We start from the raw sequence: 27,818 nt of genomic DNA, 5'->3' as shown, positions 1-27,818 counted from the left end.
ATCCGAGCAGACACAGAGGGCCTGGCTGCTGACCACACGCGCCGCTGCTTCAGGTCCTGTGGCCCCCAAACCACTACTTGACCACCCTCCGCGTCAAAGATTCTTTTTGCTAGCTGAGAATGCTGGAACTCCAACATGTCCCTTTACCCAAAACTAAGTTTGTTCCTTCCGCCTCACAAAGAGTAAAACAAGTCCTACACATTGTCATTAATAATTTATTTATCCGTTCCAGGGACCCCAACCTCATTTAAAAACCAGAATTGCAAAGCACTCCATCAGCAAAAGCACATAAAACCCCAATTAGTATCATAAGACAGCTCTTACTCTGAGAAAAAGTTTATTTCACCTTTTGTTACAAAGGCACAGAAGTCATCTGAGACCACAGTACCGTGCACTGTGAATGTGCAACTCCATAGTCCTCGCAGTCTACGAGACCCATGAGTTATAGATTCTTTCTATAAATAATAATTAAAAGAAACACGGGACCATAAAACCAACATAGCCATAATAAAAGGGACCTGAAACTTCCCGCCAGGGCAGCTGTGTGTCTTGACAGGAATAAGACTGTAACAGTGACGGTCTATCACCAGCCACAGGCACAAGGGACCCAGCTTTGCCAAAGAAACAGGAAAATGAGCAACTTCTAACAAGCTAAAAAATATATATAAAAGCAGTACTGATATCATTCTATCCTCTCCAGTCTTCAAAAATCTGTACTTCACACAGATGAGAAGTTCTGGGTCTGGCTTTGGACACTGAGGTGGAGGCCCCTGCAGCCTGTGTGCATAGGTGCTGCCGGGGCATCCTTGTCGGCGCAGGATGGCCTCACCGGGGCAGGGAGGTCTCCGTCGGGGCAGGGCCTGAGGAACCCGTGCTGGCGTCCAAAGGGGCGTCCGAGGGGGTGTCCACGGTGGCATCTGCGCTGGCGTCCACACTGGCTGCTGGGTCTGCTCCGGGTTCAGCACTCACCTCGTCCTCTGGCGGCCCAGAGCTGCCCGTACTCTCCTGTGCCAGAGAAGTCCCCTCCTTCTTCTTTTCTGCCAACACCTCCAGCCCCATCATCCTGAGATAATGAAGCCGTTCGTTCTTGGGCACAAAAGTCCGAATGGAGGCCTTTCCCCGCCATCCACATAGCACAATGGGGCACTGGAGGGTGTCTGGTTTCCTACAAATGAAGTGGCCGAGCGTGAGTATCAAGCATCCTCTTGACACACCAAAGCAGGTATTAACAGGCAACCTTTCCAAAAACAATATGCCCCGAGCCCTTGGAGCCATTCTAGCCTGCGATCCTGCGGAGGGTTTTCTCAAAGGAAGATCAGCCCCTGTTTCACATCCTAAACACTCTCAACATGTTCATGTTGGCCAGTTTTTCCTTCTCAAAGCTCTAAAGGAATAACCCCCAAATCCAGAATTCACACACACTTTCAACATCAGAATTTCCAAATACTTCCATCTCCACAGGAGACCAACCTGTGAGGCCTCATGTCTGCAGAGCCAGACGGGGAGCCAGACCGCCCCTGCTGTCGCCACTCAGTGCTTTCCCTCCTGCCAGCTGGGTGACCCCAACTCTTCTCAGTTAACCCCCCACCACATCACACATCACAGGACAGGCCCCAGGACCCCATGCCTCCCGTTTCCAGCGTGCAGTGTTCTCAGGGCCCAAAGCACCCCCGCCTCCATGAGCCTGCTCCATCCTGCCACAGATGTGCCCACCTGCTTGCCAGGCGGCAGCAAGCCCCCTTTCTTGGCTGAGATGGCCGGCAGTTACCATGTGACTCATGTGCCCCTTACCAAGGGCCTTGCAAATCATTGTTTCCTTCCAGGTCTGCCACTGGTCTATCATTTTGGCTCCGAGAGCCCTGTTCAATGAACCCTACATCCCACACTCCATGATGTGTAGGAGCGTTCCAATTATACTTAAAAATGCACACACCAGGAAAGAGAAGGGGCTGAACCAGGGAGAGAAATAAGCCATGACAAGGAGAGGGAAAGTCCTCAGCACCCTTCCACTTTCCCTGCGGAAAGCCTGGACAGCACGCGGAGAAAACACGTTAAGGGGAAAAGATAAGAGTCCCGACTCCCACCTTCAGTCTCTACCTAAGGGCTCCGCAGCCACCTCTGCACCAAGTGCCGGCGTCAGTTTGTTCGTCAGTTTGTGGAAGAGCACGTGGTTCCATACCTCTCAAACCCGTTTCTGGGTCCTGGTCTTAACGGTTCTGACACTGCCCCTTGTTCCCGGCACACCCAGAGCCCGTTTTCCTTTTCTTGGGTTTTCCTCCACGAGTAGAGAAGTGGGCTGAAGCCTCCTTGACTTACACCTTCTCCAACCCAGCCACTTGCACTCGATGCCCCGTTCACTGTTGCGTGCCGCAGACACCTGGCAAGCACGGTCTACACCTTTACAGCGCGGCTCGCACGCAGGACACCTGTCTCTCCTACTCCTGCCCCCTCCCCTTGCTGCTCCCATCTCATGGACCTGGACCCCCCAATACTGCCAGGAGAGCCTGCAAGTCCTGGTTCCCTTCTACACTGCCCTTCGGAGCTCCAAGCATTAAGCCCGTGGTGACGCACCAACGTCAGCCCAAAGAACCACACCTGGAACTGCCTTTCAACTCCTGAAACTTCTGCACGGCAGCCTGCCCAGGTCTCCTGCGGCCTATCCCAGCATTTCCAAATTCAGCATGTCTGTTCTCCCGTCCTTCCCCTTGACTGGATGACACCTACACAGCTCAAGCCCAGAAGCCATCCCCGAGCACTCCTGCGCCTTTGCCACCCACAGCTCACCCCATCTGCCCTACCTCCAGACGCAGCCCTGTGGGAGCCCACGCCACCTGAGCTTTTCACCCTGCTTCTGGGCAGCGCGGACCATCGGGGCTAACTCTCAACAGACTCCCAAGGGCTGCGTGATCCTTGTGAACACCACGGGACAGTGGTCAGGCAGTGGCGCACCCCCACACCTGCCCTAGATTATACTGCCCGGTGCCTAACAGGGAACCCACAGATCCGGGCTGAACCCTCGGCAGAGACGGAAAGACCCCACCTGTCTTGACTATTTCCCCTTTATATTCCTTCTGTTCAGGATGGAAATCAGAACCAGATTTCTCAAGCACAGAAAGGTAGTACTAGACATTTTATTCTCTAAATGAAAATTTGTTTGGTCTGAGCTGAATGCTCCTGTAATAAAGTACTTTCACGGTGATACACAGTAACATTTGTCCTAGCACTTCTCCGTTGCCTTTAGGAGAAGGCTCCCACATAGAAGCATAGAAGGCTCCCACGACCACCCACAGCGCCCCCACCAGCAGGAACGCCCACACTTACGTAGGGTCCGGCTCGTACTTCAGGACGATGCTCCCCTTAGCTGGAAGAGAAACAGACATGTGTTGGCGAAGTCTGCCAGTTGTCCACACCGTTTATGTGTCCAGGTTGCAGAGAGAGCAGCAAATAATCTGCACTCTCAATCTCAAGGATCCCAGTGGAGAAAAAAGGACTTTCTAGAAACACAGAACCACCAGCAAGCCGAGCACCAAGTGGGACCATCCAGACAATCTGGCAGACGACGGAGTCAGACCACTCAGGGATTTAGGTAAAACTACTCATACAGTCTCTCTCAGCAGCAGGGAGATAGGGATTAACTACTGGTTAATGCTCACATTCAAGATTAGGCAAATAATTGCTCCAAACTTCCAGAAACAGCACAGCACACACATAAAAATTATCAAAAAGTACACCATGATCATCTAAATGTGGGATTAAGGAGAAGAAGAAAACAAGTACAAACAGTCCCTTTATCCTTTAAAATAATCTCCACTTTAAATGCAGTTCCTGCTCGGGACACCAGGAGACAGATTCCACCCAGCAAATGATTTATATCCTTCAGTTGCAAACATAGAATACATAACCGCAGTAACTTGATTTGCTCAATTTCTGTGCAAACTGAGCCAGAAGCTGTGGGCAAAGTTATAATAAATAACCAAGAAGACGGGTGTCTGGGGGGCCCATCAGTTAAGCGTCTGCCTTCAATTCGGGTCATGACCCCGGGGTCCTGAGGGATCGAGCCCCACATCAGGCTGGCTCCCTGCTTAGTGGGGAGCCTACATCTCCCTCTCTCTGTGTCAAATAACTGAATATAATCTCATTAAAGAAATAACAAAGAACAAAAAAATCAAAATTAGAATACTTGGTGAATTTTTTTTTTTTTTTAGGTGAAAATACCACCAGAACACCCTGAAGTGGAAGTTCATAAAATACCAAAACAATGATGTGACCAAGGATCTATTTTAGTGGACTGGTCAAGCCACGGGAGAAGCTGGCAATGCCTGCATCCTGCTGCAACCCACCTGCTGAAATGCCAAACAGCCCATGCTGGTTAGCATCCTGCCCTCGTGATGGATGAGGACAAGCCGGAGCACCAGGATATGCCCTCCTTCCCTGGTGGCAGGTGCTCGGGGCTCAGGCTCAAGGGACAGCCAGGGCCCCACACCTGTCGGCTGGTGCAACAAGGGCCCTCACCATGGCCTGCGGGAGCAGGACAACCTGAGGGGGGCCTCAAGCCCCAGGTATGCTGAGATTGGACGCTGTCTCCACAAAGCCCTCTGGAAGCTGACAGTAGTAGAAAAAAAGCTCTAACGAGCTTGAACAGCTCCGTCTTGTCTTTATGAGGACAAGCCAGGCCTCTATGCGAGTCCAACTGCTTACCCAAGTCCTTGGCTTGGCTGTATGTCTCACTGCTAAGTTTTCTAAAAAACGGATTTTCCTGGGTTAACAGAATTTTAACATCTTCCATCGACACAGTGATAATTCTTGAATTGATAAATGGATACAACGTGTATATTCCCTGAGGGAAGAGAGGCCACCATGATGAGTGTGAACAAGGCCCGCTGCCCCTGGGGCCCTTCCAACCCTCCCCTCCCGGCAGGCCCGCGAAGGGGGGCACCCCTGCAGGGGTGTGAAAGCAGACACACTCCTGCTCAGAGTCCGGAGGCTGGTAGGCACCAGCCCAGTCTCGCAGCAACTGCACCTGTGGGGTTACCACCACTGGCTGCTTCACGTAAACTCGAGGCTGGTGCTACCAACTCCATGTTCCCAATTACCTCCTGTGCCAGACGAAAAGCACAATCGAACTCTTCACCGCTGTTATTCCGACACCACACTTTTATCCCAGTGTTTATAACCTACAGGTGGAACACATAAACGAAGGCCAAAAAACTAAAATAATCCCCTTCTACCACAGGAGGCAGAGCTGTAAGCAGGTGCTGAAGGGAAGAACTGGAGACACTTTAGAAGTTGTCTGACTTAAAGTAGGGGTGCTGGCGGCCTCACTGATGCTCTGATGGCACTGGTTTCATGTGGCTGATGTCCACCAATCATCACCACAACATAAACCAAGAGAATCTGGGCCCCGCCACCACAACCGCCTGCTGTGTGCATGCAGAGCCAACACCAGAGCCAGCCCATGCACGAGCTAGGCCAGACCCCCACCCCAGCAGCCTGGGCTGCACTGTGCGCACCTTCATCCGCTCGCTGTTGTTTACCAGCACGTTCCTCAGCTCCTTAGACACCATGTACAGCTGCCTTTTCTTCCCTTCTGTAGTTCTAGTTAACAAATTCATCTTTGGGAATGAAGGATCCAACGCATAAAACTTCCTACAGATAAGACCAAGCTGCTTACAAGTCTGGTTCAAGCGTGACAAGGTGGCCTCAGGCATGGGCCCCGCCCCCAACAGAGTATGGTGTCTCATCTGTGGCTCAGGGGGCCCTGCTCACCCACCACCCACACTCAACAGAGTTTGCCCAAAACCCTGGGCCAGTTTTTCTTGCAGTACAACTAGATCTGGGACCTTCACTTTTAAGTACAACTTCTTGCTCTCACCTGCAACTCCAATGACCTGAGGACACCTAAGCCAAGTGACAAAGGTTCTAACGGAATCTTACAAACCTCTGTGGGGGACTCATCATCCACAAGGCAGCCAGGTGCCCATTGTGGTCAACGTGAACTGAGATTAACTAAGCAGGAAGAGCTGCATTGGAGCCCATAATCCTAAGCACCTCTCCTCTGTTTCACGGAGTTCTAGTTAGGGTACCTCCCACCCAGACCAGGTCTCCACTTCCCACAGGATCTGGGCAGGGCGGCTCCAGCCACTGATTTGGAAGCTCCGCTGGGTACCTGACATTCAGGGCCACAGCGCAGCCCCCGACCCCACCCCGGGCACTTTATTGCCTCTGGCTGCTCACCGAACACCAAAGCGCTTGGTGAACACGCTCTCTAAAGTGTCACCGGCTCTTCCAAACAGTTATAAGAGAAAAAACATGCCATAGGGAACTAAATAAAAATATGTGGCCAAATGTGACCAATTGCACATGTGTATCAAGAATTACAAGGTTGAATTAGTCCTTACTGGATAGGTGGAAATAACGGGTCATCTTCAGGAATAAACACAAACGGATCTTCTTTAAATCCAAACAACTTCATTTTCTTAGATGGAGGCGGCCTGAGGAGGGACTCAGACAAGCAGCACTCAGTCATCAGTCCTCGGGCTACCCGCCCACAGAAGCTCTCCCCTCCCGCCAGTCCTCTGCACGCACCCAACCCCCGTCCACAAACAGCAGCACCCCTGCAGTGGGGACGGCCCTGCAGCCCCTACGGGTGAACGCGAGGACTCGGAGGTGCAGACGGAACCCCTTCTCTTACCCACACACTCCGTCTCTCTTACTTCCGCTGTCGTCTACATTCTCAGGCCTTTCCATCGTGTCTGTGTCCTCCATCCCACCGACGGCTTTACTTCCCGGCTCAGTGGGGTCCGCAGCTGCTCCTCCTGTGGGATGCGCAGGGCTGGCCCGCACAGGCTCTCTGGGCTCCGCCGACTCCACCTGCAGCTGTACCGGGAGATGAGCACGTTTTCACTCCAAGCACGACCCACTTTACGCCACCCCAAGAAAACCAGCACTCACGACACAAAAACCATCCTACTTCTCTAGTGTTTCATATACAGAAGGCAGAGTTGTTGGGAAATATCTTAATCCATTTGCCGTTATAAGCAGAAGTCATGGGTGCCTTTTCTTCTGAAGTTAAAAAAGATTCTATCTTAATCCCGTAAAGAGCACGTACACGTAATTTCCCAGTAAAGGCCGACAACACAGCCAGCTCATCTTCGTTCAAAAATGCTACCGTGCACCTGCTCTGTGTCAGGCAGGCTGACGGCTATAAACGGGCCAAACACCATCCCTGGAACAGCAGGCAGGGTCAGGACACGTGTGTAAGTAACTGCAGCCCGGGAAGGCCGGTGCAATCGTCCTGGGGCACCTGGATACAAGCCCTCAGGCACGGGATACGGTGTGCCTCCAGGGACATGGAAACAACTGCGGCATAACAAAGGAACTGCGGAGCTGGGGCAACCCGTATCAACCTGGCTTTGAGAACGAGCCAAATGGCTGACTTACCAAAACTGCTTAATGTGCATTTTATACAAAATATTTATAAACAATTATTTAAAGTGTATCCTAAAAAGTCGCACCATCGGTGACAGTGGTGATTTCCAGTCCCTATGAAGTAAGCTTACAAATTAGGACACCCGAACACAGGAAAGTGAAACACGCTCCCCAAGGAGCTCTGAAGTAGATGAGCTGGCGGGACTCTAAAGCAATCCGTGCTAGGCAACACTGCCTCCCAGAAAATACATTTCATTCAAAATTAAAAAACGAAAAGAGAAAAAAGAAAAAAGAGAAAACAGCCACCCAAAGGCCCTGCCCACCCCCCTCCAGCTCCTGGAAATGCCTCCTTGTCCTTCCCAGGCATCTCAAGTGTCCTTTTCCCACCACCCCTCAGTGGAAGGAATAAGGACCCAGGATAATAAAAGAAAAGGGGAGGAGGCTCACTATAGGAGCAAGTGAAGCCCCGCCATCCTACACAGTCCCACACTGCACGGAGCGGCAGGACTCAAGGGAAAGCCTGACACTTGTCTCTGGACATGGTCCCAGGACAGAAACGTCCACAAGGCCTGAGGCCGCTATAGTGAGCGGTGAGGGCACAACACGCTCTACCCAGAGCCGTGTGTGCTTTCTCACTGCGTCCACAGAGACCAGCACAAGGAAGAGGAATCTCAGATTGAATTCACACGATTCTAAAACCTTAGTATGAAAGCACAAATAACAACTTGTTAATAGCTTCTTATGTGATTACAACAAAATAAAATTATAAGTACACTTAACTCAATAGAAAATCATTAAAATGAATTTTATTTTTCTTTGTACTTCTATTTTTGTTATTTAAAGCTTTTATTTATTTATTTGCGCTAACACAAGTGAGCAAACATGAGCAGTGGGAGGAGAGGGAGAAGGCGACTCCTCCCTGGGTAGGGAGCCTGATGCAGGACTCAATCCCAGGACCCCAAGATCATGACCTGAGCTGAAAGCCAATGCTTAACCAACTGAGCCCCCCAGGCACCCTTGTGTGCACTTTTTTTTTTTTTTTTTTTTTTTTTTTTTTTAAATTTTTTTTTTTATTTATTTATGATAGTCACAGAGAGAGAGAGAGAGAGAGGCAGAGACACAGGCAGAGGGAGAAGCAGGCTCCATGCACCGGGAGCCCGATGTGGGACTCGATCCTGGGTCTCCAGGATCGCGCCCTAGGCCAAAGGCAGGCGCCAAACCGCTGCGCCACCCAGGGATCCCTGTGTGCACTTTTTAAAGGGACTGCTAGACCATGGAAGTTACACATGTAGCTCGTGCTCCCTGTCTGGGACAGCACTGCTCAGAGCTCCTGACTCTGGAGTCTGGGACCCAGGAGATTTGAGAACATCAGGAGTGAAACACTCTCTGGCCTCATGCAAGCAGCACGGCACCTGTCGGAAGCCCTGATGTGAGACTGGCCACTCAAACATTAACATGCACTAGGCATATCCCAGGAACTTTTCCTTTCTGCCCCTCCAAAGTCTAAGCATTATTTGTCCTCCTTTGTAAGCATTCATGTGAAACACTGACCTTCAGAGTGTGATTTCAGCCATGTTCCGACATTATAGAAGGCTGAGATAGGAACTAGTGAAATAAATGTCATGTTGATAAAGAGGACAGCAGACATTACAGGGCAAGACTCAAAAGGCTGCCCTTTTACTCAACCTGTTTCAGGGCCTCCAACAACAACGCAGGAGGCAGCTGATTCCTTAGGACAGCTCAGGCCTTCTCGGTCTCCTTTCCAGCCTGGCCTGGACAGTCTCTATCACTGCCCCCCACAGCCGGCGGGGAGACAGGCTGGCTTGAGGCTGGCAGAGTCCTGTCACTCTGCAATGGGCTCAACTGAACCAACCCCCAGGGAACAGAGCATAGCAGCCAGCTTGGGACTATGACCCTGAGTCGCACAAGAGTCATTATGTCTTCTCAATGTTTAACAACTGGATTTAAGAGGCAAAAAGAACATAATCCCCCAATCCTGCCTTTTCCATAGATCTATCCTTTTAAGACATTGCTGCTTTTTGGAAAACTCAAAATTTAAATGAATCCCTGCCCCTGCCACACACACGCTTATGTTCTGCAGCTTTCCACGTACAAAAAATGCTCCACTGACCACTGTCAACGTCTGCCCAGAATGCACAGAAAGCTCACATAATAAGCCACATTATTTCAGAAGACACTTACCTTTGGTGGACGTTTATTCCATGGCATTGAAGACTTTTTCACTAATACTGCCACAAAGAACCCTCCAGTATTCTGATGATGTGGTAATATCCTAAGACTGCAACAAAAACAAAAACAAACCACAATGCATACTTTTTTACCTGATTCAAAATATAATCTTTTCAGAAAAAAAACTGCAAAGATGATCTGTGACAGAAAAGTCACGTCTTCTGGTCAGTGTTCACACAACCCTTACTGGCAGACAGCCAGCGTCAGCTGTGTACACGTTTAAGGTAGCATCCTAAGTACAAGCGTTTAGGTCCTCACCACTTGCAGTGCTTACAAATGCTTAATGCCAGCAGCTAACAGGAAACGAGAACTTCTTTCTTGCTGGCAAATTCACATATCTAAAGTATGGCCCAGGCCTTGCAGGAACGCCACAGGGCCCGAACTCCCCACCTTCCCAAACCTCTGCAAGCCCCACAAACTCACCAACGTTCAAGGTGCATCGCCTGTAACTTTTCTGGGTCCTTTGGTGGGAACATGGTGGGCCGGATCTGGGTGTGTCTGCTGTGAGGAACATCTTCCCACTCTGCAAACCACTGTCCATCTTTCGTCATTACCTGCAAAAGGAGACAGCAGAACTCCAAATCACCGCACTACCTAATAAAAAGATCAGAGTGCTAACATAAATGTTCTCAAACATGATAAATGGCAACTCTCATTGCTCTTCAAAGCTGAGACTATGTGGGAAGAGAAAAATGAGGTAGATGCTCTTGTATTGCATTAGATAGAATAATCATTTTGTAAAAGTATTTTCCATGCAGGTTTGTTTTTGTTTTTGTTTTTTAACAAGCCTCAGATTGTTTCTGGTTTAAAATTGAGAAGTGAATTGTTTATACTGGAAACGAAGCTTGAATCCCAGCCAGTAATAAAAACACAACAGAGCTAGACTTATGGGGATGAGAATACACAAAGCTGATTTCTAATTACAGAATAAAGGTAGGGAAACGTTTCTGTTGCCAGAGAAAAATATTTGTATAATCATACCATTTGTCATTCAGTATTATTCTGAAATTAACTCTCACCCAAAACTCACAGTACAACCAAAAGTAGTATTTACTGAAGTTACTCCAATGTAGACACATTAAAATGCATGATTCAGACCTGCCTGACAAGATGTACCTGCTCTTATCAGTCAGTCCTCATAGCAAGATTACCTTCCAATGGGTGATTCCGGGCATCCACTTCAGCCCTGGCAACTCAGAAGACACATCAGCAAGTTCCAAAGCACCTATGTACAACAACAACAAAAAAATCCCCCCATGTTGTGCCCAGTGAATGAAAGCAGATGCAAAGGATCACATAGCATGTGGTTTTATTTACATGGCATGCCCAGGAAGGGCAAGTCCATACAGAAAGGACGGGAGTGGTTTCTGGGGCAGGGGCGGTGGGGAGGGGAGGACAGAAATGGCCTAAGCCTGGCTGGGAGAACAGCTGTGATCATAAACTCACTGTAAGTTACTTAGAGCGAGTGACAGTGCAGCACGTGACTTAAAACACCCCCTTATCCCCCCACGGAAATGTGCCCCAAGGCTAGGACTCTGAGCATTCGGCCAGCGCCGGACTTCTAGACACACACATCAGTCAGACAACATGGGTCTTCATGCCTGTAAGCAAACACCCCAGAGCCTAAAAGTAACATTTAAAGCAAACTGTGAAAATTTTAAATCTTTGTTTCAGGCCTGAGTTAGTCTCCTAACTAAGCCCAACAGGGCAATGGTCCAGCTTTAATAACATCCTGTCTACAGTAACAACATCGTAAGAAGCTGTAAGATGGGGCCATCACGGAAACCCCTTGTGGCTACAGATCACGGACACAGACTGGACAGCCTCTAAGAAGAGGGAAAGCCAACAAAGCTCCACGGAAGCTATGAAACACGTGGACGATTATAAAACAAAGCAAAAGTCCTCATGGCAGAGGTGTTATCGTAAGAAACCTCTGATTAAAGCACTGTCCTGACTCCTACTAGTCTACCTGAACATTCTTATTTTTAAAAGCAAACAGGGATAACAGCGCAGGTGGGCAGAACCTGGCTCTGTCCTCCAAACCCTGGCCAGGCAGGGCTCAGCAGTGACTCCCGACCAGCATGCGGGTCAAGAGATGCCGACGCTGGCCTAGTGTGTGCAGACCCAATGCCTGTCGGCCGCCCTGTCTACAGCCAAGTCTCAGCTCCCTCAGGGGGGGCCGCACCCCTCCCAAATCCTCAGTCACTGTCAAGTGCAAGGCTCAGCGAAGGACAACTCTTCCATGCAGCCCCATCTACACACGGTGCCTCTGACAGACCAAGGAGATGGGAGTCTACCCTGCAGTCTGAAACCACCACATGCAAAGAGATGGCTGCCCCACAAAACTGAGAATGGAAGGCCACCTGTCCCAGCAGAGGGACACCCACGATCACATCACTACTACCTGCCATGGAGACTATGTCCCTGCAAAGAACGTCATTCAGAATTCACAGGTAAGTACAGCCAAACAAAATAAACACAACATACTGAATTCGGATCTCAAGGACTCCGAAGGGGAGAACTACAGGGTAGACTACATAGCACAGGCCAGTCAGCCACTGCCACTGAGAGAACTGGAAGCTGAGGCAGCTGTGGATACCTGTCTCAGTATTTATGCTCCAACTTCCTTCATACACACATGTGGAGGCAATTTGGAAACAGTCTATTCTAGGAATCACAGTTTAAAATCCCTCTTTATTAGCTTTAAGACAAATATGAGGGGAAAAAGTAAAGTACCAGTAAGAACTTATAGAAGAAGTATTTTACATCAAACCATTATGGAAATTGTTGTTCAAAAACATTTCATACCATCTGTCTGCCCAGTTTCTCGTATATAAGAGTGTACTGAGACCTCACTTCCATTCGGATGGCTACTATCGAAAAGCAGAAAGGAACAAAAGCTGAGCCAGCCAGGATGTGGAGAAGTCAGAACCCTTAGGCACTGCTGCCAGGAATGTCTGCTGTGAAAAACAGTGTGGTCCAACCTCAAAAACGAACCACAGAATTCTATCATCCAGCAAGATCGACAAGATCCACAGCCTAGAAACTGGAGAGCAGGGTGTTGAGGAGCTAGCTGCACAGCCACATCAGAGCAGCACTTTCCACAACAGCTAAAGTGGCGAATAAGCCCAGAGGCCCTGGACAGAATGTGGTATGCATACAGGGGGACGTCCTTAGCCTTTCCGGCAGAAAGAATGAGAACCCCACACGGGCTACGACACTAATGAACCTTGAGGACGGTGTGCAGTGACACCAGCCAGTCAAGAAGACAAGAAGACAATCCTACCTGATTCCACCCACAAGATCCCTAGAGTGATCACACTCACAGAAGAGGACCATGGGGTCGGGAAACGCAGAGTTGGGTAAGAGGCCCGTAACCGCAGTTCTGCAAGACGGGGAGCTCTGCAGATTGGCTATACAACCGTGTGAGTGTTCTTAACACGACCAAAATGCAGAGTTAGGAACAGTTACAATGGTCAACTTCAAGTGTTTTACCACAGCTAAGATTTTTGCAAAAAAACATGATGAGGACTGACCTAATCTTTCAAACTTAAGAGACACAAAACAGGCAATCCTCATAATTCCTTAAGTGTGACAAATCCGTTATAAAGGCATGTTTTTAAGTCAGGGTATCTCACTTCAGGGTTTATAGGCTTATCACACAAGCAAAGGCCCGGGAAGAGGTCTGGGTGAACATACGCTATAGCAATAAACAAGGTCTTTGAAAATCACATACTTAATGCACCCCACATGCTTACCTTCACTCTTTTCCAGCAAAGATGCTATAACTGCTTCATCTTCGATGGGGTTTAGTGAACAAGTAGAATACACCATCCTGCCGCCCTCCACCAGCTGCTCGGCACCCCGCGTTGCGATCCGCAGCTGTAAGCTGAGAGGCAGACGCTAGGTCACCCTGAGACCAAACCTACTCACACAGCACACACCGCACAGGCACTCCTCGCATCACATATTCATCATGTTTTTATGACAGACATCAAATACAAAATAAACTATTCCCATAAAAAGAACTCTTTAAAGCTCCACACGAAGTTAGCACAAACCCACATAAGGTGTTCTGTGTTAACCAAAATAGTGTCTATCTACATAAACAATCTGTTTACTCTTCCCAACATGCCAACGACCAGAGCACAAAGCTGACTGATGACTCAAATCGGTATATTATGTGAGTCCCACCAGTAAGAACCCTCCATCCCTGCACAAATATCTGACTTTTGTATGAACAGCTTATGTGCCTTAGTACCTTCTAATCCTAACATCTATTTCACACACACACACACAAAGCTAAAACGTATTTAACAGAGAAACAAAATCTGCTGGAGTTATTTATGGTGAATATTCATTAGTATACTATAGACCACCCACAGTTCTACAATTGGGAGTGTGTAATTCTAACATTAAATGAAGAAAAGAATACACAGCTCTGTAGAGCATACAGAGACTGGCACGTTAACATCCATATGCACAGAGAAATGCTACAGTGTACTAAACATCACAGAAGTTATCTTTGAGTTATGAGACCTTCCTTTCCTTCTACTTTTAAGAATTTTCCAAATTGGGGCAGCCCTGGTGGCTCAGCGGTTTAGTGCCGCCTTCAGGCCAGGGTGTGATCCTGGAGACCCAGGATCAAGTCACACGTCAGGCTCCCTGCATAGAGGCTGCTTCTTCCTCTGCCTGTGTCTCTGCCTCTCTCTCTCTCTCTGCATCTCTCATAAATAAATAAATAAATAGATAGATAGATAGATAGATAGATAGATAAATAAAATCTTAAAAAGAATTTTCCAAATTGTCTTTAAAGACAATCAGTATCTTTACTGATTAATCAGTTTTGATTAACATCAAAATGTTAAGCAAAATAACACAGAAAAACAGAGAAGAGAGAAGAAAGCTGAGTAGGACAGTAAAAGGTAAGTGGTCATTTCATGGAAAACAGAGGTCTTGAAATGTTATAGGAAATTGTCATAAAGACATTTTTAATAAATGTGTACCTGAAATGCAATCAGTCTTCAGTTTACCCACTCTTGAAGAAGTTCTGAAAACTACTACCTCTGATTCATATGCAAACTCTCTCGAAGGCGACCATTTACTGGTGCTTATGGTCAGTCAACTCACACTCCGGACACTGTCACCACACTCAGGGTAACCCTGCCCTGCTGTGGTGGGACTGCCTGCCAGGTGTAACCAAACTCACCCATGCAGCTGCAAGCTATTCAAGGTTGTCCACTTCTTCCAGACATCGATGTTTTTTCTCATAGTGCCATCTCCGCTAGAAAGGAAGATATTTAAGAACTTAAAACTCTGTTCAGGGAGACCAATCACAGTTTAACAAATACGTAATATCCAAGCTAAATTACAAAATGGGTATTTTTTATTATTATAAATGCCAATTAGAACCCCATCTAAAGGGAAGCCTGGGTGGCTCAGTGGTTGAGCATCCACTTTTCGCTCAGGTCGTGATCCCGGGGTCCTGGGATTCAGTCCCACATCGGGCTCCCCACATGGAGCCTGCTTCTCCCTCTGCTGAGGTCTCTCTGCATCTCTTATAAATAAAATCTTAAAAAAAAAAAAAAAAAGAACCCCCATCTAAATTCTCACAAACCACAGTCAACTTTCTATTTCTGCTTTAGAGACATTAATGACACTAAACTTTATAAATTATACTTTAGGTTTCAATTAGGTAAGAAAAAACGGATTTGAACAGATATTCTCATTCAAGACTTAAGGAAATATCAGTTTGCTTTCATTTGAGAGAAATACTAGCAAAACTAATTTTCAGACCCAGGACACACAACCATCAAGACACTTGGATTCTCTTACATAACAACTTGGTTAATCAACAATCGTATTTTAATCAGATTTATGTGAATAATGACAAACTTACACTCATAAGGGATTTTCCACAGCAAATTCAATTAAGCCAATTTAATTTCATCAAGACTTTTCTATGCATCAAACACTTTTGATTTTCTACCTTTAATACAAATTGTTTCCATGTAAATGTTGTAATACAGACTTGATTGATTCATCTTTCTTCCACACCTAACTTTATCTACCCACTTTTTCCTGGGTGATTTCTGGATCTGGCTTTCTCGGTGTTTAGTCTCCCTTGGTGGTCTAGTTATCTGTCTTGAGGGGAAGGGGCTTGCAGGATGAAAATGTTCTAAGAGATATAATGGTTTTCAAATGACATCCCTTGCCAGTACAGCAGTGGCTTGAAATTCTACCACGATGCTTAGGATTTCCTCAGCTTACAACTCGGTGCTCAAACATCCCTGCATTCTCCAGGATGACACGAGAAGTGAGTTCTGGCTTTTGGATCAAAAGAACACAGGAATGGAAAACATCTGATCCAAAGGAAAAATCACATAACTGTGGCTCATGACCCATTTTCAGTATTTCACAGGGCCTTCTTGCAGGAATTTTAAAGTGAAATCCGATTCATTCTTCCGACTTACAGCTCTCATAATGCATCTTGCCACAGGCAGGCAATCTGCTATGGTTTAAACAAGGTGGAGCATGTTAGTGGCCACCTTATGTAACCATCACATTCCGAGCCAATAGAGTTTTGTGATGGTTTCCATGCTCCAGCATCGACAAATTCATGTGCTCACAAGGTGATCACGGCCTACGTTGCTGCCTCTGAGAACTTAAGAGAGGAGAGATCTGCAGTTTTATCCTTTTCTTTTTGGAAAAACTCAGTTATTCAGTTATGCCATAAAATTCTTTTATGGGTAAACTCTAAAAATCTAACAATACATAAAATTTGAAGAAATGTATGTACAAAAACAATAAATACAGGCACGAGTCTCTCAAAGGTCTGAACTCCTACACTGCACTGCACTGAATAATAGAAGACTTGTCAGGAAAACCAAATAGGATCACATATCACTCCGTGACAAGTGAAGTTGGGAGTGGGCTCGCTCTGGATGAACAGATCAATCCTCATGATCAGCTCCTGAGACCGACCACAGCAGAGCTTACAATGCTATTACCCTCGCTGGGATTTTCTTTACCTTTGTGAAGACTACAAAGCCTGCCCAGCTTGTGCCTGCTCTACTGCACTGGGTGGCACTGACACTCTGAGCGTCTGTCTGCTAACTTAGGGTCACAAGGTCTCTGTCTTGATACCAGCTGCCAGGAGAAGGACGTGTACATATCTGGGTGTGTTCATGTGCAAGGTCCTTCTAGTCTATATTTGATTTGACTTCCTTGGTGGATTTTAGGTTCTCTGGCCTCTTAATAGCATAAATACCTGCAAGGGACGTCACATAAGATGCGATCATAGAAGAGAATCTCTTTTCTCCCATTCACATCTATTTGGAGTCTAGGTATGCTGGATGCATCGTGGTTGACCACCATGATGCAGGGGCTGCTCAGCCTTTTGGCCTGATGAACGAGCAGATAGCAACGCTTGTTGTCCACATCATTTGCGATGACAAACCCCTCTGAGAACATAAGGTTATAGCGTCAGGTGAAATGTAGCATAAGTAGAATAATTTCCTGAAATATATAAGCTCCTGGTTGGCAGGTAAGAAGCAGCAATCCACCAAACTCAAGACCCAAGCATAAGATTTGCCAGAGAGGCTAAGTAGTCCAAAAAGGTGGCTCAGCACAGATTTTTATGATCACAAAAAACAAAACGGCAAGATTTTTCCAATCATTGAATTATTCACTTTATAACAATTAAGCCAAAAACATCTTTTCTATTATTTTTAATAACAAAATAGAGAATGAGAGGGGCACCTGGGTGGCTCAGGTGGTTAAGCATCTCCCTTTGGCTCAGGTCATGATCTCAGGGTCCTGGGATCAAGCCCCACATTGGGCTCCTGGTTCAGGGGGGAGTCTGCTTCTCCCTCTCCTTCTACCTCACTCCCCTGCTCATGCTGTATCTCAAATGAATAAATTTTTTTAAAAATCTTTTTAAAAAATGGCAATAGGGGAGGAAAAAGTGTGGAAAACAATAGAATCCACTTACAAGTGTTTAAAAGACTGCATGTGTGTGCTGGGCCTCCTATTCTAAACCCCGCGAATCCGGTTTCTAGGGTGGGGCCCAGGTTCCTGAAGGTTGCCTGGCAGTCTGGTCTGAACCCCTGGCTGAGACCCGGGTGCCACCTCTTCTCATTTCTGGTTCCACCACTAGCAAAAAGGCACATGTGCTTCATAACACTATAGAATCAAGATTGTTCTAAAAATAGGAAGTGTAAAACACTGATAATAGAAAGAGGCTCTTTACTACTAATTTGTAGAAAATAATTAAAAACAGAAAAGAATAAAGAAGCCTTTTTAATAGTTATGTCACAGGAAAGAACACTTTGAACAAACAAAGCTGAACTCATACAGGAAGAGGTCAGGTGGCTTAACAAGGAAGGAGGAGAGAGAAGCAGATAAAATGCTGAAAGAGTAACACCGCAGACAGGATTCTTCGAAGGAGCACTAGTGACACTGTGATCGCTGCCATGGTCTGAGCACTTTACCAGCTCAGAACACCCCCAAGTCCAGGGCTGACGGCCATTTCACACAGACATCCAATACCGTCACCTACCGTGCTGGGATTTGAAGCTGATGAGCCTAACAGCAGCTCATAATTACACTCTACTGCCTCTCACATGGGCAGTGAGGAATCAGAAAACAAACCAACACAAAAACCCACTATGACAATGTTACCACTCAAGATTCAAACAGAAACTTACCTACTTATGGCTAAACAGCAAGAAAAAAACAAGAAACACTACTTGCTTTCACAGAACACACACTTAATTCTAAAGTGAAGCCACCCTCCCCCCACCCCTACCCTCAGGTACAAACCTGTGGGTTTGGGAACTAGTCACAGTGGTATGTGAAATATCCAGTCCTACTCAGAGACCAATCTGCTTGTCACAGAAGGCTCTGAGACCCAACCGACAGGCAAGGTTACCCTCTCTCCCTCATCTACACTCCACAAAGTGGCATTCTGACCCTCCACAAGGCAGTCCAATGCCTACCTGGGAAAGGCACATTCATGTCGGCATGTAACATTTCAATTAACTGTGTGGTCTTTGATCCAGGTGCTGCACACATATCTAAGATCTATTAAAAAGCAAGAAATGTTTGATGTTTTTGAGAAATCAAACATTCTACACTTAATTTAAAACAACTATAGGAGTCATTCTAGTATTTTGATTTCTAAGACTTAAATACATTGCTTTATGGAATGAATCCTCAACGTTATCTATTTAGCTGCCAGGGATCTCAGGAGGAAGATACTCTGCAGAGGAACAGAATGGCACTGGAGTCCAATGGGAGCCATACGCTCAGGGGATGGACGGGCAAGGACACTCACTGCAGGCAGCCCTGTAAGCAGCCTGCTAAGGGACAGAACCATGAGGACTCAAATCTCAGCCCAGCCACTTGCTGGCCCTGGAATGCTAAGCTGATGGTTCCAATTTTTCTTTGCCTCCTTTTCCCCATCTGGAAAAATGAGACAGTGACAGCATCTACCCTCACAGGGACATGTGGATAACAAAATGAATGAATTCAGGAGAAGAGCACAAAGCAATGCTCGTCATGTAACAAGTTCTCAGGATGCGTTCATCATGATTTTCAATCTGAGTGGCAAGACCACTGCAGTTCATCTGTGTACTAAATACATTTAGTGAGTGAACTTTAAAGAAGAAAATAATTATGGGTTGTAAAATTTAAGACAAAAATAAATAATAAATAAATAAACCTAAAATAAAATATATAGCATTCTCTATCAAAAATAAACAGAAGAAAAAAAGGGCAAAAAACAAGAATTATATTAAGAAAAAAGTTGTCAGCAAACAAAGCCACTTTCTTTTTAACACACAATACCTTATGGTGAGGGTGAGCATTGAGTAACAGTGGTGGAATCATGCTAACAGCTTCTTGACGACTGATATTTCCCTTAGAAGATAAAATTTAAAAAAAAAGGAATATTTAAAAAGGCAGAAAATTTCAATACTAGGCATTATTTCATATGCAACTGAAAAAGACCACATAATCATCACACATGCCATCAGTTAATACTATCACATAGAACGGTATGTAAATGGGACAGGTTTTTACACTAGTGAGTTAACGGCTGCTATCTAAAAGCTAAGGAAAAATGACCATTAATGGCAAAACTTACTGCTAGAACACTAGAAATGCATGTTTAATAATACTGAACTTTACAAAAGAAAGGGGAATGTAAGCTTCCGCAGTCCCAACTTGCCCTCTTGAGAAAGAACGAAAGGTGGATGAGCAGTCTTGGAGGTGGACGCTGCCAGTGACACCCCCTCGGCAGCAGGAAGCAAATCCCCGCAGGCACAGAACAGAAAGCCGCTGCCAGCAAGGCTCTCCCTCTCCGCTTGAACAGTAAGCTCTCTCTTAGTCCTCGTCTGTTGCAGGAAAAGCCACTGTCTGCTTTCTACTCACAAGAGCTGCCCTGCACAGGGGTGAGAATCCCAGGCACCCCTCTGTCTCCCCCAACTCCCACTTGGCCAGCAGCCCCCCTAGGTCCCTGCCAGCAGGGCGGGGGCCCCTATGGACACGTATGACTGCTCACACATGTGGATGGAGCTAGCACTGGCCTCACTCACTCCTCTGGTTCAAGCCCCCAGACTGAATGCCTCCGAAATCATCAGTTAAAAAGCAGCAGGACGTCGGCTGCCAGGAGACTTCGGCCCCATGACAGCATGGCTCCCCTGAGCCTGAACGGCCAGCCAGGCAGCCGCTGCGCACCTCATCCTCGCGCAGCTGTCCAAACCTGAACACAGACTCCCAGACAAACCTGCGGAGTTGCACCTCAGGGCTGTCTGGCCCACAAGGAGTCTGTGCACTTCCATCAACTCACAAGGCACACGCATTCCACCAAGCAGGTTACTTATATGATCCTCCACCCCAAGTTTTCAATTAAAGCATCTGAGTGGTACGAGGACAGAGCACCTGGCTAGACAAGCTGGCAGTCAGTCACTTGCTTCATACACAAGTACTGAAGGGGCTCTGCAGCTCTCAGAGGGCATCTAACCCTGCCGACGTTCCATCAAAACCCTGCACTGGCTCCCTGTGGCCCAGGCTACCAACCCAACCCTCCCCGCCCTTCCCTCCACCTGACCCCAGTTCTGCAGAGGCTACCCACAAACCCTCTGCTCCTCCAGAGTAAACCTGAGTTGCCCTTACTTTGCCCCTCACCTGACCTTCCATTTGGACGGGAATTGGAGCCAGAGAATCCCCTCTTATACTGACCCAGGGACAGAATCAGGAATGCAGCAGCACCTAGCTGGGTTTTTCCTTCCAGGCCGGGAGTGGAGTGGGCTGGGGTGGGAGGGATGGAAAGCCTGGCCAGCAGAAGCCCTGTTTACCAAGTCACCAAAGTGGCAAGAGCCCCACCGCGGCCCTGGTAGGAGAGCTGTGGGTGCAGCAGAGGTCAGGTGGGGTTGGGGCAGAGGGCCTCCAGGGGAGCTGTGGGGGAAGTACGGGGATCCTGAGAGCACCCCTGGAAACTCAGAATGAAAAGAAATAAAATAAGCATCACTTGGGGAAACACAAAGCTTTCCACGACTGGTAAAAGAAGACTCAAGAACAGAAAGGGAGGATCTCGGATTTTGAATATGCGAGTGACAATTCCAGAAGACCAAAAAGAAGACCAAGAAATGCACAGGTGTCCACTTAATCACAGGGAGCAGGAGGGAACCACTACTTTAAAGGGAAGGTTTGAGCCTAAAGTAGCAAGTTCAGTGCCTGAGCCAAACCAAGGAATTTGGGATGGCAAAGAGACAGCCGGGAGGATGCGGTGCCATGGAAAACCAAAGTTGTTAAATTCAGGCTTCATGGGTTTTTCGCAACAAAGGTGAAGCAGAGACAGGAGCGAGGGAAGAACAGAAATGATGAGAAGAGAGCAGACCAAGTGGCCATCTCCTGAACGACACCCTAGCACTGCAGCCACCAAACCCAGGAGGAGCAAGGAAACAGACATCAAGGGCACAAGAGAGTCTGAGATCCTCCCCAAATCCCATAATGGATGCACCAAAGAAGAGCTGTAGGAGTCATCAGAAATAAGAGTGACAAACACTTTTCTGTACACCCTATCTACCAAATCGCTTCCAGTGACACTTATGGACAAAATAAAACCATAATACTAAATAGCTTAAATTAACCACCATGTGTTTAAATGAGAGCTTTAGGAGAACCAACAAGTCTAAAAAAATCTACTCACAGACTCGGTTTCGCTAACCAGAAACTGGTGAAACTTCTCCAGTTGTGGAGACTTTCTCAAGATTTTTCGACTCAAATTTGTGTGCCAGGCAAGTTCTTCAGGATACCTGACCAAAAAGAAGGTAAAGCATCAATGGATTATATACATAAAAGTACTCTTGACAACTTCTGGCTTTTACAGATCGTATACCAATGAATGTCAATGAGACACTCAGTTCTGTTCTACTTCCCCACATGCACGATCCTCTTATGTACAGACGGCCAGCACCACATGACGTCACTGGGACATAAGCATCACGGTTCTAACTGCATCATGGCCCGGGCAAAAACACGAGAGCCAGGCAGCTCAAAGAGATCTAGTATGATTATTACTATGAAATTGCAATGATGATGTTCAAGAACAGATGAGAAAGTGGAGACTCCTCTGGTCTTCACCATGTATGCTAATGATGGTACAGAGGCCATCAGAAAAGAAGAAGTCCGTTAAGCAGCCAACTCTTGATTTCAGCTCGGGTTATGATCTCAGGGTCCTGGGATCAAGCCCCATGTTGGGCTCTGTGCTCAGCGAGGAGTCTACTTGAGATTCTCTCTCCCTCTGCCCCTCTCCCCATGTTGTGTATGTGTCTCAAAAAAATAAATCTTAAAAACAAAAAAAGACCTAAGAAATTTAAAAACTGCAGATCACAATCAAAATTACAGCTGAAGAACTACCAGAACGTTTGACATTTAATTGCAACCTTTTTTACAATATTTTTCACTACATCTAAAACAAAATAGCCCAATGACGTACTGAAACATTTTACACATCAAAAAAAACCCTAGGATCACTGCCGCACTGACTTGCACTCCTATATCATTATTTATATGGACCTAAGAATGAAGAAGCGTCTCCTGCCATTTCTGTACTTAAACTTTCTGTAATGATGACACCACTGATTAGGAAACCTGGCTCACACATGATCCCTGAGCTCCAACTGCTCCAGTCAGCACACTGCTATGCCAGAGCCATGCTCACCCAACCTGGCACCAAGCTAGCACTACTTCCAACTCCGTGGTAAGTCTCACTGCAGTTTTAATACTTACTACTTAGTCTCAGGTGAATAACCAGCTCAACTTAACAATGCAGGATCACAGTATTTCCAAGTGTCAAATTGTAGCTAAGGCCACAGCCTTGAAAATGCAATCAGAACAGTTGCAAAACAATACATTTGACTGCTTTGAAACAGAGTAACTATTTGAAAGAAACAAACTCAGGCCTTAAGATTTTAAGACACTACTTGCCCATCAATGATATTAAGAGAGAAATCTGGGAAGTACTTTCTACCAAATAATGAAGATGAAACTGCCTAAAACTGTTCCTGACCGCCCTCCAGCTATCCCAGCACTCTGCTCTATTCCCTATGCCTGGTTCCTTCTACAATATTTAACGTGCTTCAAAAATCTAAAACCAAAACACAATCACACTTAGCAAGCAATTAAAAAAGTTTAGTTTTCAAATATTCCCTTTGGCCTCCTCAGAGGTAAAATTGTAGGAATACACTCAGATTTGCCTTTTCCTATAGTCTTGTGGAAAATCTGCTATTTCAGTGCAAACTTTGCAAGACTGGGGAGACAAACACCTACTTCTATGAAATTTCTTGCAACCTTGAACTGTATGTGATCAATGACTTTCACATAATTTCTTGTAACCCTGAACTGTATGAGATTAATGACCGTGAATTATGCAAGTTACCACCTTACCAGATCACCAAAACATCTGAATGCCACATGCATTCAACCATGAATTTGTTCAATTCAGTTATTAATCATTAATAGCTGAATTTTCATTTTCAAATAAAGATAAGCAGTCTAAATACAACCTGCGCAAATATTTCCTCATGTACTTTTTAGATTAAATTTTGGTTAAAAAAATAGAAATTTATTAAGATGAAAATTCCACTGCACGTAAATTGTGAAAGCTATTAATCTTTCAAAAAAAAATACTTAACCTTCAAATAATTAAATACAAAAACTAATGATTAAAATGAAAAAGTATACATCTCGTACAGCTTTAGGAACCATGGTTTTGGAACAACAAACATCTTTGTAGCTTTTAACATCAAATAAGATACCTTAAAAAAAAAAAAAAAACAATAAGATACCTTAAAGAATTAAATTTGAATTTCTAGGTGTATAATTCAAATTTAGCTCCTGAGTCTTTAAAGTCCTACTTGGAAACTTAGCATGTCTTCTCAGGATGAGTTAAAAAAAAAACTAGTGTCATCTTTATACCTCAAAAATTCTTACAGAGAAAAAATTATCTGTAAAAATATACAATATTCATTATAAGTCATCTTTCAACCCATACATAAAAAGAATAACAATCAAGTTATTCTCAACAACTGATCATCAAAATAACACTTTTATAAGAACGCTTTGGTATAATACCTTACAGGTCTGAGTCCACAAAAAGGAACAAAATCTGCCAAAGCTATGAGTCCTGCACTTAATATTCCTTCTAGAAAACATGGTTTTCAAAGACACTTTCCTAAATTTAATTCCACTACATACCAAAATGTAGAGAATATCATTCGATTTATTTACAGAAAACCACCAGAAGTCTTGGTAAGTTTCTTCTCTGCTTGCTTGCCAAGAGACTCATGGGCAGCTCACACAGACAAGCAAATCTGACTGAATGTTTGTACAGTAAAATTTGTCATGCAATGGTCCCGGATAACGGAAAAGCTGGTTATCAGGAACACAAATAACACAGTATGTTGTTCACACCCTTCAGCTGTGTGCTCAGATTATAGCTAACAAAACGTGAAAAGCATCACCAGTGGTTATCAGAGAGTGATTCCTGGTGGTTATCAGAGAGTGATTCCCATTTGTTCTTCAACCAGACAACCCCTGGGATGTTTCTCAGGTGTTGAAGAATTGTCTATTCCTGGACCCACTGCTACTGTTCAATAATCAAGATGGAAACCATCTATTAAATGTTGCAAGGCTAGAGTTTAACTGCAGTTTGCAGAGAGGGAGAAAAATGGCAAGCCTGTCATGGATCTGTTGGAACCTGCACAATGACCCACCCAGACGCACCTCTTTAAGCCTACAGGATGCATGCTTTTCAGCTCCTCCTACTGCCCACCAGACTTCCTCATCTGAAAAGCTACATTTCTATGCATGTTTAAGGACCAAAGGCTTTCAGTAATTATACGTAGCAGCCAACACACAGCAAGACTATTAGAAATGTGCACAAAGGCAACCTAAAACCCACTTCTTTTCAAAGTGTCAGGTGGCCTCTGCTTCAAACACCAGTACCATCGGTTAAATCTCCAAACCAAGGCACTAGAGAGGAGGTAAGTATAGAACGTGGCTACTGGGAGAGAGGAAGACGCTTGGTAATGTGCAGGTTAGCTCGATCAGCAATGTCACACCTACAGCAGCTAGAAAAACATTTTCCTTTCCTAACGACTTCAGGATAGTGGGCATGCAGTGATCACCAGAGTCATTTTCCTGTATCAGAACCTGCAAGCTGTTAAAATCTGACCAGAACGTTTGACTTTAAAAAAAAAAAAAAAAAAAGATGACATGTTTTTGACTTAAAATTGTAGGTTTATTCTTGTATCCCTGAAGTGCTGCTTTACAATGGTGACATCTGCTTTTGAGCTCAGCTGAATACTGATTTTAGCTTTTGGCCCTCCAGCATTTACTCAAAATGTCTATGCCAAGCACATCAGGATGGCCACGGAAAATCCAAATGACCAATGGAAAAAAGCATTAAAAAAAAGCATATCTATAACCCTCGTTTGGAAAAACCTGATCTTGCTTTGGGACCTCATACACTTGGATGACCAAAACCTCAGAAGTTGTCAGAAGTGCTGGTTAAATTCACCTTTTTACAGGGATCATTTAAAATCCTTATCTGCGAGAACTCTCAATGCCTCAAAGTTGATCATCTGAAATGTGGAAGGGTAGAAACTACTTTAAAGACTTTAAGATTCCTAAATTGACCCAGGGCTTGTTGCCGCTATAGTTTGTGCGTGAGGACTCCAGGTGTTTTAGAAGCTGGAACTGCATTGACTGGAATGAAACTTGAGCTGAGCCACGAGAAGCAAAGAACCCAAAGGACAAGTAGAGAGAGGGTTAGCATGGAGGGCAAGAGTCTGCTCGAGTGCCAAGGACACTGGAGATAGGGTCAGGGGTGCCTAGGTGTCTCTGTTGCTTCAGTGTCTGCGTCTTGGTTCTGGCTCAGGTCATGATCTCAGGGTTGTGGGATCAGGCCCCGTGTCGGGCTCCCTGCTCAGCGTTGTTTCTTTCCCTGTCCCTCTTCTTCCCACTCCACTCCGTGTGCACCCACGTGCTCTCTTACTCTCAAAAAGAAATAAAACCTTAAAAAAAAAAAAAAAAAAAAGGCAACAGAGAATCAGCTGGAACCTGTCTGTGGCAACCTTTGTGAGGTTGAGCCTCCTTTTGCTGATCATAGGAGAGCCACAGGGCAAGAGTTTGGACGAGAGGAAACAAGGGGTTTAAATGGAAATGGACACAAGTGGTACCATCATGGAAGACAACGGGCTGATGGACTTGGAAACACTGAGAGAACCAACTGACCCTTAGGGAGCCACAAATCATGCATGAAAAGCTGCACACTGATGTAAAATAATACAGGGGAAAAGCACTGAGTAAAAGAATGCATGGATGTCCGTAAAGTCGATTCAGATTCTCTCACACTAGCAGCAAACAGGTTGCCAAGAAAACAGGTTGTCATTTGACAAAGATTAAAATCCTCCCACAGGACGAAGGCTTGTCTGACCTACCAACTCAGGGGCTGTGGAACTTCAACTTTCTGACCATCCACCTCCAGGTCCTCCAATTCCTTGAAATACTTGTTCTTCAGGCAGTGAAGAATCTCCTTTGCGTGGCTATTAAAAAACAAGTAAGTTTTGATCCAATCTGGATGGCTAATACGATATGTTTCATCCTTTGTTGAACCCAAGGTGACAAGTGTCTTAAAACAAAACCCCCTTTGCACTGAAAGCTGCCTCTTTCATCCCTGTTTTCTTCCTCTACCCCTTCCAAGTTTAAATGACCGTCATGGCTTCACGTTAAGGGAGTATTGCATTCCTTCCCTCCCAAGTATTCCCACAGCTCATATTTACTTGCAACTCACCTGGGAAAGATGGTACCACAAAGACTTGAAGGGACAGAGAACTGGGGTTTCGCACAAACCGTGTGAGGACATCAATTCTCAGGTGTCCCCGGGGGAGGGGCACCCTCGGCTCTCGGATGCCCAGGGACCATCCTTGCCCGGACGGCACGCTCCGGGGTCGCGGTCTCGCGCCCTGCACGCCCCGGCCTACTGCGTGCGACCCCTGCGCTCCGCCCTCACCGCTTCCGGACCCTGGGGTCCACTGCGCCGGGGGGCGGCGGTCGGGGGCGGGGCGGGGGCGGGGGCGGGAGCGCCCTGGCCCGGACCCACGGCGGCTCGACGGGCAGCCAAGCCTGGGCACGACCCCGTCCCTACCTTTTGTAGCCAGTGATCCGCAAAGTGGCCGGGAGGGGCTCCCTGAGCGCTCCCATGAACTGCTCCCACTCGCCCTCGGGCACGATCTTGAGCTCCCGGTAGTAGTGCTCGAAGAGCTTGTTCTCCTTGACGATCTCGGGATAGCCGCCTTCCCAGGCCTGCGGAACCAGACGCGGGTCCACCCAGGGCCGCGGGGCCGCCTCGCCCACGGGGCCGCCTCGCCCACGGGGCCCCCGCCCCCGCCCGCCCGCGCGCGCCCCGGCTCCTACCCCCTCCGGGCGCTTGCCGCCGCCCTCGGCGCCGTCCTCCGCGCGCTGCGGCCGCTGCTGCTGCTGCTGCTGGAGCCGCCGGCCCCGCGCCCGCCGCCCCATGGCCCACGCGGCCGCGCACGCCGCCCGCACCCAGCTCCCCGCCACGGCCCGCG

At 46.6% G+C, this 27,818-nt stretch overlaps 1 protein-coding gene across 2 annotated transcripts; it reads right to left on the bottom strand.

Annotated features, from left to right (window-relative positions):
- Positions 1-197: 197 nt before the first annotated feature.
- NSUN2 (NOP2/Sun RNA methyltransferase 2) lies at positions 198-27,818 on the bottom strand. 2 transcript variants are annotated; one of them, XM_025451504.3, is made up of 19 exons: positions 27,664-27,818; positions 27,395-27,552; positions 26,688-26,792; positions 21,893-21,998; positions 19,528-19,599; positions 18,678-18,762; positions 16,949-17,141; positions 14,888-14,962; positions 13,437-13,567; positions 10,830-10,903; positions 10,102-10,232; positions 9,631-9,727; positions 6,692-6,876; positions 6,399-6,491; positions 5,511-5,646; positions 5,094-5,174; positions 4,699-4,837; positions 3,322-3,361; positions 198-1,165 (listed from the first exon to the last, which is right to left on the bottom strand). In XM_025451504.3, exons 1-19 carry the CDS (start codon positions 27,763-27,765, stop codon positions 826-828), a joined length of 2,343 nt encoding a protein of 780 aa, XP_025307289.1. In that variant the 5' UTR covers positions 27,766-27,818; the 3' UTR covers positions 198-825. The 2 variants fall into 2 exon arrangements, with proteins under 2 accessions (XP_025307289.1, XP_025307290.1); XM_025451505.3 differs by lacking the exons at positions 16,949-17,141; positions 18,678-18,762; positions 19,528-19,599; positions 21,893-21,998.

Source organism: Canis lupus, chromosome 34, assembly GCF_003254725.2.
Source record: "Canis lupus dingo isolate Sandy chromosome 34, ASM325472v2, whole genome shotgun sequence".
NCBI classification, from domain to species: domain Eukaryota; kingdom Metazoa; phylum Chordata; class Mammalia; order Carnivora; family Canidae; genus Canis; species Canis lupus.
This window is presented reverse-complemented; position numbering and strand designations above follow the sequence as displayed.

What these genes read in the sequence shown, in the direction of transcription:
- NSUN2 (XM_025451504.3), bottom strand. Translation starts at nt 27,765, where the DNA reads ATGGGGCGGCGGGCGCGGGGCCGGCGGCTCCAGCAGCAGCAGCAGCAG. An exon ending in CCGTTATTTCCACCTATCCA is followed by an intron (nt 5,647 to 6,398) that starts GTAAGGACTAAT and finishes TCTTATCTGTAG; the next exon opens with GAAGTTTTATGCGTTGGATC. An exon ending in CAGCCAAGCCAAGGACTTGG is followed by an intron (nt 3,362 to 4,698) that starts GTAAGCAGTTGG and finishes TTTCTCTTCCAG; the next exon opens with CTAAGGGGAGCATCGTCCTG.